The sequence below is a fragment of the Hemiscyllium ocellatum genome, chromosome 8 (assembly GCF_020745735.1).
Source record: "Hemiscyllium ocellatum isolate sHemOce1 chromosome 8, sHemOce1.pat.X.cur, whole genome shotgun sequence".
NCBI lineage: Eukaryota > Metazoa > Chordata > Chondrichthyes > Orectolobiformes > Hemiscylliidae > Hemiscyllium > Hemiscyllium ocellatum.
The window spans coordinates 111905721-111919255 of record NC_083408.1 but is presented as its reverse complement, the minus strand read 5'-3'; the positions used below and the strand labels follow the sequence as shown (position 1 = coordinate 111919255).

General features: G+C 44.6%; 1 protein-coding gene across 2 annotated transcripts in view; it reads left to right on the top strand.

Moving 5' to 3' along the window:
- The window catches only part of smek1 (SMEK homolog 1, suppressor of mek1 (Dictyostelium)), a 145256-nt gene that overhangs the window by 44273 nt on the left and 87448 nt on the right, over nucleotides 1–13535 (top strand). For both annotated transcript variants that reach the window (XM_060829476.1, XM_060829475.1), the window contains exon 2: nucleotides 5379–5434. In XM_060829476.1, coding sequence (XP_060685459.1) covers nucleotides 5379–5434 — 56 coding nt within the window. The remainder of the gene's footprint in view (nucleotides 1–5378; nucleotides 5435–13535) is intronic.

The following is a 13535-nucleotide window of genomic DNA, read 5'->3' as shown; positions in this document are numbered from 1 at the left end:
TCCAAAGATGTGCGGGTCAGGTGAATTGGCCATGATAAATTGCCCGTAGTGTTAGGTAAGGGGTATGGGTGGGTTGCGCTTCGGCGGGTCGGTGTGAACTTGTTGGGCCGAAGGGCCTGTTTCCACACTGTAAGTAATCTTTAAAAAAGCCATCAGCTCCTTGACTACCTGTAATCCCACCTTCTCCTTTATTTTTGATTTTCTAATTTTGCAAGCAACTGAACCCTCCCCCAACTATTTAGTTCAAAATTCTACCTACAGCACTCATTTTATGCAATTTTCCAAGAGTCTGTTCCCAGCATGATTCAGGCAGAGCTAGTCCTATTGGAACTGCTTCCTCCTTCACCAGTACTGCTGTCAATGTCCCGTGAATTCATAACTGTTTCTCTCATAATAAACTGTTGTGTTTCTGCTGTGTGGTTTAGTATTTTCCATCATGTCCTTTATCCTCTGCTGTTATTTAATGTAAGTTTGGGCCCCTGTGCCTTTCACATTTTATTTCTTGAAATGCACTTTGATTATGAAGAATTAACTGTTTGGTGATATTCCTGAGCATTGGAACTGTAACTGGAGAGGCAGTAACATCGTGGAAGATTAGAACACATTGTTATTTTGAGTGCGTAATCCTCTGCAAATATGTAATGTGCAGCTGCTCAAAACTACCAAATCCAACTAGTTTAAATAATGATATGCTGGTGATTTTGTAATTATTTAAAATGTAATAATTTATTCTTCTGGACTTCCTGCATTTTGCATTGTAAAAGAAGAGTAGTCCCTTATCCTGTGACTGGTGAACTTTGAACTATCCTGATTTTTGTTTACTGTTGAGGCAATACAAGATACAGTGTGATCAGAGCTGACCATCATCATTTGAAACCATTTTGGTTGCACAGACTGGGGGAAGGGAATTGGCTAATGCAGCTTTTGTTATGCAACTCCCCTGAATTGAGAAAAGATGCTGTAGATTAAACTGGATTTTGCATAAAATGGTAAGACACATAGAAACGTTATATAAAAAAGGAAAATGATCAACATGGTAGCACATGATAATTTACATTATTGTTATAACTAAGGTGTATGTTATACTTCCAAATTTGGAAAGTTGTGTTTTCTCCAGTGTCAATTACTGGTAGCCCCGTAGAAAATATTGCTCAGTCATGCATGTTGCAATATTTTTTTTTCCCCAACATTCTGAATTCCTCCAATGTGTTGGGTGATGCTGGTGCATGTAGATTGGTAGCATGTGTTCAAACCCTGCTCTAGTTAACCTCTCTGAGCAGTTGGAATTTACCTGGCAGATACAGTCAATACATGTAGGGAAAAAAGCAGTCAAGGTTCTCTACTGATAATCACTTTTCAGCATTCACTGCTGGAATGTGCAAGCATGGATAATAGGAAAGACGGGAAAATACTTTTGTTTTATTATTCATGGGGCATGGACGTTGTTGGCTGGCCAGCATTTATTGCTGTTTCACTAGTTGCCCTTGAGAAGGTGGTGGTGGTGAGCTACCCTCTTGAACCACTGCAGTCCACTGCTATGAACTGACCCGTAATGCCATTAGGGAGAGATTTCCAGGATTTGACACAGCGACAGTGGAGGAATGGAAATACACTTTGAATTCAGGATCGTGAGTGGCTTGGAGGAGAACAGGCAGATGGTGGTGTTCCCATGTACATGCTGCCCTTGTCCTTCTCAGTGGAGGTGGTTGTGGATTTGGAAAGTGCTGTCTAATGATCTTTGGTGAATTTCTGCAGTGCATCTTGTAGATAGTACACACTGCTGCTGCTACTGAGCATCGGTGGTGGAAGGAGTGGATGTTGATGGAAGTGGTGCCAATCAAGTGGACTGCTTTGTCCTGATTAGTGTCAGAAAATCTTGAGTTTTGTTTGGGGCTGTGCCCATGCAGGCGACTGAGGAGTATTCCATCACACTCCTGATTGTGCCTTCAAGGTGATGGACAAGATTTGAATAGTAAAGAGATGAATTACTCGCTGCAGTATTCCAAGCCTCTGACCTGGTCTTGTAGGCACTGTGTTTATATGGCTTCTGCTCAGTGATAACCCCACAGGTATTGAGAGTTGGGTATTCGGTGATGGTAACACCATTGTATATCAAGGGGTGAGGGTCAGATTCCCTCTTATTGGAGATGGGCGTTGCCTGGCATTTGTGTGGTGCGAATGTTACTTGACACTTGTTAGCCTCAGCCTGCATATTGCCCAGATCTTATTGCATTTGGACATGGACTGCGCTTCAGTATCTCGGGAGTTATGAATGGTGCTGAACATTATGCAATCGTTGGCGAACATCCCCATTTCTGACCTCTCATTGGAGGAAAAATCAGTGGTGAAGTGTTAGAAGATGGTTGGACCTAGGACACACCTGCAAAGATGTCCTGGAGCGGAGAGGACCAATCTTCAGCATTAACAGCCATGTTCCTATGTATCATGCATCACTCCAGCTAGCGGACAATTTGCCCCTGATATCCATTGATTCCAGTTTTGGTTGGACTCTTTAATGCCAGTCTTGGTTGATGTGAAAGGCTGCCACTGTGATGTCACCTATGTAATTCCGCTATTTTTGTCAGTGTTTGAACCAAGGCTGTAATGAGGTCAGGAGCTGAGTGGCCCTGGTGGAACCATTTTGGGTATCACTGAGCAGGTTATTGCTGAGCAGATACTTTTGATAGCACTGTTGATGACACCTTCCATCACTTCACTGATGATTAAAAGTAGGATTGGGTGGTAATTGGCTGAGCAAAACTGAGGACAGCAGATGCTGGAAACCAGAGTCTAGATTAGAGTGGTGCTGGAAAAGCACAGCAGGTCAGGCAGCATCCAAGGAGCAGGAAAATCGATGTTTCGGGCAAAAGCCCTTCATCAGGAATGGAGGCAGGGAGCCTCCAGGGTGGAGAGATAAATGGAGGTGCTGGGGAGAAGGTAGCAAAGAGTACAGTAGTTGAATGGGGGTGAGGATGGACATGATAAGTCGGAGGAGAGTGGGGGGAGGTAGCAAAGACTACAATGGGTGGATGGAGGTGGGGATGAAGGCGATAGGTCAATGGGGAGGGTGGAGTGGATTGGTGGGAAGGGAGATTGGCAGGTAGGACAGGTCATGAGGATGGTGCTGAGCTGGTGTAACTACGGAAGGTGGACTGTTCTAAGTCAGGTGGTGAGGGAGTGGCGGTGGAGGAGTCCTAAGACCTGCATGTCCTCGGCAGAGTGGGAGGGGGAGTTGAAATGTTGCACCACGGGGCGGTGGAGTGTCCCAGAGATGTTCCCCAAAGAGCACTGCGAAGAGGCGTCCAATCTCCCCAATGTAGAGGAGACCGCATCAGGAGCAACAGATTCAATAAATGACATTGGATGTGCAGGTGAATCTTTGGATGTGGAAAGTTCCTTTGGGGCCTTGGATGGAGGTGAGGGAAGTGGTGTGGGCACAGGTATTGCAATTCCTGCGGTGGCAGGGGAAGGTGGCAGGAGGGGAGGGTGGGTTGTTCGGGGGAGTGGACCTGACCGGGTAGTCATGGAGTGAATGGTCTTTGTGGAAAGGGATGGGGAGGGAAATATATCTCTGGTGATGGGGTCCGTTTGGTGGTGACGGAAATGTCGGCGGATGATGCGGTTAATGCGAAGGTTGATAGGGTGGAAAGTGAGGACCAGGGAGGTTCTGTCCTTGTTATGGTTGGAGGGATGGGGTTTGAGGGCAGAGGTGTGGCATGTGGATGAGATGTGTTGGAGGGCATTTTTAACCAGGTGGGAAGGGAAATTGCAGTCTCTAAAGAAGGAGGCCATCTGGTGTGTTCTGTGTTGGAACTGGTCCACCTGGGAGCAGATACGGCAGAGGAATTGGGAATACGGGATGGCATTTTTGCAGGAGGTAGGGTGGGAAGAGGTGTAATCCAGGTAGCTGTGGGAGTCAGTGGCTTTGTAAAAAATGTCAGTGTCAAGTCGGCTGTCATTAATGGAGATGGAGTCAGGTGAATTTAAGATCGGGGTGGAATGTGTTGAAGTTGATGAACTGCTCAACCTCCTTGTGGGAGCACGAGGTGGTGCAGATGCAGTCATCAATGTTGCGGAGGAAGAGGTGGGGAGTGGTGCCGGTGTAAATACTGAAGATGGACTGGTCTACGTAGCCGACAGAGACAAGCCTAGCTAGGGCCTATACGGGTGTCCATGGCTACCCCTTTGGTCTGGAGGAAGTGGGAGGATTTGAAGGAGAAATTGTTAAGGGCAAGGACCAGTTCAACTAAATAAATGAGTGTCGGTGGAAGGGTACTGTTGGGGATGTCGGGAGAGGAAAAAGCGGAGGACTTGGAGGCTCTGGTCATGGCGGATGGAGGTGTAGAGGGACTGGATGTCCGTGGTGAAGATGATGAGTTGGGGGCTGCGGAAACGGAAGTCTTGGAGGAGGTGAAGGGCGTGGGTGGTGTCTCGAATGTATGTGGGGAGTTCCTGGACGGGGGGGGGGGGGATAGGACAGTATCAAGGTAGGTGGAGATGAGTTCGGGTGCAGCAGGACCATGCTGAGACAATGGGTCAGCCGGGGTGGTCAGGCTTGTGGATCTTGGGTAGGAGGTAGAATTGGGCAGTGCGGGGTTCCTGGACTACGAGTTTGGTAATTGGCTGAGTTGGATTTGTCTTGCATTTTGTGTTCAGGATGTATCTGGGCAATTTTCCAAATTGGTAGTATTGAAAGTGTACTGAAAGAGCTTGGCTGGGGGTGCAGCATGTTCTGGAGCACAAGTCTTCATTACTATTGCTGGAATGTTGTCAGGACCCATAGTCTTTACACTATCTATTGCTTCCAACTGTTTCTTGATATCACATGGAGTGACAGATGGTATCTGTATTACTGGGGATCGCTAGAGGAGGCTGCTATGGAATGTCTACTCGGCACTTTTGGTTGAAGATTGCTGCGAGTACTTCAACCTTAACTTTTGTGCTCATACGTTAGGTTCTTCCATCATTGAGGATGGGATATTCACGGAGCTGCCTCCTCCAGTAAGTTGCCAGAATCATTCACGACTGGATGTAGCAAGAGTGCACAGTTTTGATATGATTTTTTTGGTTGTGGGATTGCTTAGTTCTGTCTATCACTTGTTGCTTAGGCTGTTTGGCATGCGAGTAGTCCTGCTTGGTAGCTTCACCAGAAGCAACTGCACAAGTGAATAGCTGCTGGTATTCATTGCATAGATCAGAGGTGAAGTTATACAGTTGGTAAGAGGCTAGAGGGACTGAGTAAGTATTTACCAACTTAATTTAACACCTTTAGAAACATAATCCTCTGCAGCTGACGAAGGCAGATTTATGCAATTTAGTCAAGCAGCAAAAAGCACAAATTGCTACCCTGTTTAATGTCTTTTTTTCTTCTTTTTTAGGTTCTCTTCTTCTTGAATCTAAAATAAATCCTAATACAGCATATCAAAAACAGCAGGTAAGGACATGGATAAATGCAGGTTATAGTTTGACATTGATACAATCCAATTGATTAACTTCAGCTATCAATCTGATTACACTTCAAATTTAATATTGCTTATCTTTGTGTTTACATCCCTTCATTGATTTGTCACTATCTATCTTCTAGCCCATTGAGGTATCTAACTATGTGCAGCCATAATATTCTATATACTGCTTTTGGCAGCTGTTGTTTCAAGTACTAGTTAATTACTGAAAAGCACTACTAACAGCGATTATACAAGGCAAAGTTAGTTAGTTTCTTGATTTAAATTTTTAAAAAGTCAAGGATTCTGGGTGTCAGTCAAGAAAATAGAGTTGAGACCACAACCAGATCAGTAAGGAATGAAGGACAAAACCCGAAGTCCTATGTTCCCATATCTTGCGTTTGTAAGAAGAGGATTAAAAACTGAAAAAATTCCTGGACCTGGCGACCTACGTCCAAATGTTCTCAAAAGATGTTGCTGCATAGGCAATGACACTGAAGAATGGTTTGAATGTTAGGAAATATCTCACTTGTCATGATGTAGATAGTGGCCATTTGGTTCACCATGTCCACACTGGTGCACTGAGCATCATAGCTGCTTGCCCTTTGCGTGTAACCCTGCATGTTAAGTGAGCATTATTTAAATAAAAAGAAATGCCTCAGTTGAACTTGCCTTCACTATATATCCAGGCATTGCATTCCAGATCCGAACTACTCGCATTGCATTTACCACTTTTGCAAATAACTTGTTGAATCTGTGCCATCTAGATCTTGATTTTTTTTTGTGAATAGGAACAGTTTCTCCCTGTCTGTTCTATCCAGACCCCTCCTATCTTTTTAAAAATAATCAATAAATCTCCTTGCCAAGGTGAGCAGTCCATGTCTCTAATTAGTCTTCCTGAGTGTGATTTCTTGTCCATACAGCCATTCACAGAAACAGAATATGCTGCATACCTTATGAAAGGGGTAGCTCAGTGGTTAGCACTGCTACCTTGCAGCGTCAGGGACCCTGGTTTGATTCTACCCTCAGGCAACTGCTTATGTGGAGTTTGCACTTTCCCCCTTGTTCTATGTGGGTTTCCACCAGGTGCTCCTGTTGTCCCATTTCCCCTCCCAGTCAAAGCAAATCGCTCAGAGACAGTGTACTTTTACCTCCTTAATTGTTATTCCGGGCCCTGGAGGATCACCCACATGCACAGGGACATGAGATCACGGTCTTCTCTAGAACAGCAGTTTCTTAGTGAATTATATAGTCATTTTATAGGGAGGAGCATCTAGATAAGGCAACATACATATTGATTGGGTGACCGTTGCAATCAGTGAGTGTCAACAGCAAAGATTAAGCCATCTGGTGTTACACAGTGAATGTTCTTAACCCTAACTGGCTTCACATAGTGAATACTTTTCACCTTGTTAAACTGACCTTACATACTGAATGTTCCCAATATTGTTAAATGGCTCTGCATAATGAATGCTTTTCCACCTTGTTAACCCAGTACTCTTGCCTCCAGCAGCCCATTGTTAACTGCAAGTTCTTATCTGATCTGAGTCATGCTTAGCTGAACTCTCTTGTTTCACAAAACTCAGAATTTAACTCTTTCCCTGACTGCTTATACCCTACATACATTCTCACCCTGATTGCCTTCCACAGTCCAAACATATGAGAATAGGTGGATTGGCCACACTAAATTGACCATAGTGTTCATGGATGTGCTGGCTAGGTGGATTAGCTAGGGTTGAAAATGTGTTGCTGGTTAAAGCACAGCAGGTTAGGCAGCATCTCAGGAATAGGGAATTCGACGTTTCGAGCATAAGCCCTTCATCAGGAATGAGACAGAGTAGCCAAGCAGGCTAAGATAAAAGGTAGGGAGGAGGGACTTGGGGGAGGGGCGATGGAGGTGGGATAGGTGGAAGGAGGTCAAGGTGAGGGTGATAGGCCGGAGTGGGGTGGGGGCGGAGAGGTCAGAAAGAGGATTGCAGGTTAGGAAGGCGGTGCTGAGTTCAAGGGAATCGACTGAGACAAGGTGGGGGGAGGGGAAATGAGGAAACTGGAGAAATCTGAATTCATACCTTGTGGTTGGAGGGTTCCCAGGCGGAAGATGAGGCGCTCCTCCTCCAGCCGTCGTGTTGTTATGTTCTGCCGGTGGAGGAGTCCAAGGACCTGCATGTCCTCGGTGGAGTGGGAGGGAGAGTTAAAGTGTTGAGCCACGGGGTGGTTGGGTTGGTTGGTCCGGGCGGCCCAGAGGTGTTCTCTGAAGCGTTCCACAAGTAAGCGGCCTGTCTCCCCAATATAGAGGAGGCCACATCGGGTGCAGCGGATGCAATAGATGATGTGTGTGGAGGTACAGGTGAACTTGTGGTGGATATGGAAGGATCCCTTGGGGCCTTGGAGGGAAGTGAGTGTGGAGGTGTGCGCGCAAGTTTTACATTTCCTGCGGTTGCAGGGGAAGGTGCCGGGGGTGGAGGTTGGGTTGGTGGGGTGTGTGGATCTGACGAGGGAGTCACGAAGGGAGTGGTCCTTGCGGAACGCTGATAGGGGAGGGGAGGGAAATATATCCTTGGTGGTGGGGTCCGTTTGGAGGTGGCGGAAATGGCGGCGGATGATACGTTGTATGCGGAGGTTGGTGGGGTGGTAGGTGAGAACCAGTGGGGTTCTGTCTTGGTGGCGGTTGGAGGAGCGGGGCTCAAGGGCGGAGGAGCGGGAAGTGGAGGAGATGCGGTGGAGGGCATCGTCGATCACGTCTGGGGGGAATCTGCGGTCCTTGAAGAAGGAGGCCATCTGGGCTGTGCGGTGTCCTTGAAGAAATGCATGGTTACAGGGATAGGGTAGGTGATGGACCTAGGTGGGATACTCTTCGGAGGGTTGGTATGGACTCAATACGCTTAATGGCCTACTTCCACACTGGGCATTCTGTGATTCTGTACAAGATGTGTTAACAAGGTATTTTGAAAATCTAATGCGATTTGGCAGAATGAACATCACTTTCAGACATTGTTATATCTGACAAATTCATTGAAATTTCTAAAATAATGTAATTAACAGGATTAAATAAGGGCGAACCACTGATTATAGCATATCTGGGCTTTGCCAAAGTGCTTCATAAAAGGTTATAGCACAGCATTCATGAGATTTGAATAGAGTATTGGTTCACAAAGCAACATGAGCTATGATTCTCTAATGGGGCATTTTCAAATTGACAAGCTGTAACTACTGCGTGCCACAAGGTTCAGTATTGTGGCTTTAACTACTTACAATTTGTAATCACTTGACTAAATGCATTGTGAGTTAAGTATCTTAAGTTTTTTATTGTACAAGTTAAGTGGGACAATATTTGAAACATGAAGTTGTACTGAGAAATGAGCAGGTTAAGTGAGTGCGCTATAAACTAGCGGATTGAGTATGAAGTGGCGAAATATGAGGTTATGAGAAGAATAGAATTTTTTTTAAAAACATTGAGAAATTTTAAATTTGTTCTTTGGTGAGGTTTAGGTATCCTTGTCCAAGAAAAGCGGAAATGTAATATTGCAGGTATAGCAAGTGTTTAGAAAGACAAATTATATATTGGCTGTTTGCAAGGAACTGGAGTTTGTGTTAAGGGAATTATTGCTACACTAATACATGGTATGAATGAAAGCACACCTGGGGTCCTGTAATGTTTTGATCTCCTTTTCTAAACAAACATATAATTAAATTGGAGATGGTATAGGTCAAGAGGTCACAGGATTAATTGCAGGAATGACAGGGTTATCCATGTGCCAATACCTGTTGGAATTTAGAAGAATAAAATACAGTCAATTCTTTTATAGTAGTTATGTTATTGTGCAACCCCATGTTATAGAAAAATTGCGCTTTAGAATCAGTGCTTAGTGTTGGCGATGTAACTGCATTACAGCCAACACAAGTTTTAAAATTCCGCACTTTAGAAACATTGACCCAGTTTGTCAATTTTGTTCCAGCAAATTTACGTCGATGAGTCAAACGTTATAGCAGAACGACCTGTATAATTTTACTGTATTCATATACTTCACAGGGTAGATGCAAAGAAGCCTCCTTGGCTGGAGAATTTTGAATCAGAGGCCACGATAATGAATAGCTCAGTTAAGGCTGACATGACAAATTTCTTCACAAAAATTGAGACCATAAAACATAAAAGCAGAAGTAGGCCATTCACTCCATCAGGTCTGTCTGCTATGCAGTGAGAACATGGTGTCTCTGGCTCATATAGCTGTGGAAAGTGTGTACACATTCAGCTTCTGAAGGAGCATGTTTCAGCACTGAAGAAAGAACTAGATTACCTTGGGCTCATCCGAGAGAATGAAATTTTCTGGACAGGACCTTCAGCGAGCTCATTACACCGAACATATCAGAAGAGAGAAGGGAGATAACGATGAGGAAGGAAGAGATGATTCAAGTACAAGAGACCACGGGGGAAGTACCTTTCGTGAACAGGTTGACTCTCTTGGAAACTGTTGAGACAGACAATACTGTCAATCCTAGAGGTGGACGGGTCTGCTCATTAAAAATTGGCATGGAGGCAGAGCCAAGGAATCAGACATCATGCAGAACCGTGGTAATAAGGGACTCCATAGTGAGAGTGACTGAAAGCGATTTCTATGGCAAAAGGCGGGATTGGAGGATGGTGTGTTGCTTTTCTGGTGCCAGAATCCAGGACCTCATTGACAGAGTGTAGGGAATCCTCAAGGGCGAAGGCGAAGAGCCAGAGGTAGTGGTGCATGTCGACATAAATGATATCGGGAAGAAGAGGAGGGGCATTATGCTGCGGGACTTCAGAGGACTCGGAAAAAGGCTGAAAAGCAGGACTTCCAGGGTATTTATCTTCCAGTTGCTTCCAGTTCCTCGGGCTGGAGCGGGCAGGACCAGGGAAATAATGGATTTGAATATGCAGCTGAGTAACTGGTACAGGAAGCAAGGATTTAAATTCTTGGATCACTGGGGTATGTTTTGCGGTAAGGATACATTCTACAAGAGGGATGGGTTGCACCTTAATAGGTAGGGGACCAGCATTCTGGCAGGCAGGTTTACCACTACAGCACAGGTGTGTTTAAACTAAGTAGTGGGAGGGGAGGGGACAAACTGGAAATTCAAGAAGGAAGTTAAAGGGAAAGTGAGAATAAGACAACTTAAGAAAGGCAACAGAATCAATGGAGCAGAAAACTCAGGAAGGTATCATACGGTATGGTCAAGTGAAATAGAGAGTGATAGGAAGGGTGAGGGGAGTAACAAATGAAAAATATTATACATAAATGCATGAAGCATAAGAAAAAACAGTGGAAGAGCTTGAGGCTCAGTTGGAAATTGGCAGATACAATGTTGTGGGGATAACTGCGATGTAGCTTTAAGTGAGCACGGCCTGGGAAATGAATATTCAAGGCTATACGTGCTATTCAAAGGGCAGACTGACTGGCAGAGGGGGTGGATGGCCTTGTTAGTGAGGAATGATATTCAGTCCCTTGCGAGGAGGGAACATAGAATCACGAGATGTATAGTCAGTATGGATATAGCTGAGAAATTCCAAGGACAGAACAGGCCTCCAAACAGTAGGCTTATTGTAGGATATAAGTTGAATAAGGAGTTGAAAGTGGCTTGTCACAAAGATATTACTACAGTTGTTATGGGGGATTTCAATATGCAGGTAGACTGGGAGAATCAGGATGGTAGTGGACCCCAAGAAAGGGAGTTTGTGAAATGCCTCCGAGATGGATTTTTAGAACAGATTGTACTGGAGCCTATCAGGGAGAAGGCAATTCTGGATCTGGTGTTGTGCAATGAACTGGATTTGATCAGGGACCTCGAAGTAAAGAACCCATTAGGAAGGAATGGCCATAATATGAGAAGTTTTAATCTGCACTTTGAGAGGGAGAAGGGAGAATCTGAAGTGTCAGTATTGCAGTTGAACAAAGGGAACTATGGAGCGATGAGGGAGGACCTGGCAAAAGTTCAATAGTTCAATACTCTAGCAGGGATGGCACTAGCACAACAATGGGAGGTATTTCTGGATTATAATGCAGAAGGTGCAGGATCAGTTCATTCTAAAGAGGAAGAAAGATCCTAAGGGGAGGCAGGGTGGCCATTGCTGACGAGAGAAGTTAAGGACTATATAAAGATAAAAGAGAAGTGCAACATAGCAAAGATGAGCGAGAAGCCGAAGGACTGGGTAACGTTTAAAGAGCAACAGAGGATAAATACAAAGGCAGTATGTGGAACAAAAATGAGATACGAAGGCAAACTGGGCAAAAATGTAAAGGAGGATAGTAAAAGTTTTTTTAGGTATGTTGGTTAAGACTAAAATTGGGCCCTTGAAGACAGAACCGGGTGAATTTATTACGGGGAACAAGAAAATGGCAGAAGAGTTGAATAGGCACTTTGCTTGTGACTTCCCCAGTGAAGACTGATCCAATCTCCCAGATATAATAGTGGCTGAAGGACCTAAGGTAATGGAAGAACCGAAGGGAATTTATATTAGGCAGGAAATGGTGTTGGATAGACTGTTAGGTCTGAAGGTTAATAAACCCCCAGGACCTGATGATCTGCCTCTCAGGATACTTAAGGAGGTGGTTCTAGAAATCGTGAACACATTGGTAATCATTTTCCAATGTTCCTTAGATTCAGGATTAGTTCCTGCGGATTGGAGGGTGGCTAATGTTATCCCACTTTTCAAGAAAGGACAGAGAGAGAAAACAGGGAATTATAGACCAGCTAGCCTGACGCCAGTGGTGGGAAAGATGGTGGAGTCAATTATAAAAGATGAAATTATGACTCACTCGGATAGCAGGAACAGGATAGTTCAGAGTCCACGTGGATTTACGATGGAGAAATTGTGCTTGACTAATCTTCTGGAATGTTTTGAGGATGTAACTATGAAAATGGACAAGGGAGAACCAGTGGATGTAGTGTACCTGGACTTTCAGAAAGCCTTTGATAAAATCGCACATAGAAGATTAGTGAGCAAAATTAGGGCAAGTGGTATTGGGGGCAAAATACTGACTTGAATTGAAAATTGGCTGGCTGACGGGAAGCAAAGAGTAGTGATAAATGAGTCCCTTTCTGAATGCCAGGTAAGGTACTACAAGGTTTGGTGCTGGGACTGCAGCTGTTTGCAATATACATTATTGATATAGATGAAGATATTAAAAGTAATATTGGCAATTTGTTGGTGAGACAAAGCTGGGTGAAAGGGTGAATTGTGAGGAGAGTGTTATGAGAATACAGGTGACTTAGACAGTGAGTGGACGGATGCATGGCAGATGCAGTTTAATGTGGATAAATGTGTGGTTATCCACTTTGGTGACAAGAACAGGAAGGCAGATTACCATCTAACTGGAGTCAAGTTAGATAAAGGGGAAGTACAACGACATCTAGGTGTCATGGTAGTGGACCCCAAGAAAGGGAGTTTGTGAAATGCCTCCGAGATGGATTTTTAGAACAGATTGTACTGGAGCCTATCAGGGAGAAAGCAATTCTGGATCTGGTGTTGTGCAATGAACTGGATTTGATCAGGGACCTCGAAGTAAAGAACCCACTACCAGACAATGAAAGCAAGCATTTAGGTACAGCAGGCAGTGAAGAGAGCTTAATGGCATGCTGGCCTTCGTAACAAGAGAATAGGAGCAAAGAGGGCCTTCTGCAGTTGTACAGGGTCCTGGTGAGACAGCACCTGGAGTATCGTGTGCAGTTTTGGTCTCCAAATTTGAGGAAGAACATTCTGGCTATTGAGGAAGTGCAGTGTAGGTTCACGAGGTCAATTCCCAGAATGGCAGGACTATCATATGTCGAAAGATTGGAGCGACTGGGTTTGTATTCACTTGAATTTAGAAGGAAGAGAGTGGATCTGATTGAGACGTGTAAGATTAAAGGATTGGACGCTCTGGAGGCAGGAAATGTGTTTCCGCTGATGGGTGAGTCCAGAATCAGAGGACACAGTTTTAAAAATAATGCGTAGGCCATTTAGAACAGAATTGAGGAGAAGCCTTTGATAAGGTTCCACCTGGTAGGCTGTTAGAGAAAATGCAGAGACATGGGATTGAGGGTGATTTAGCAGTTTGGATTAGAAACTGGCTTTCTGAAAGAAAGCAG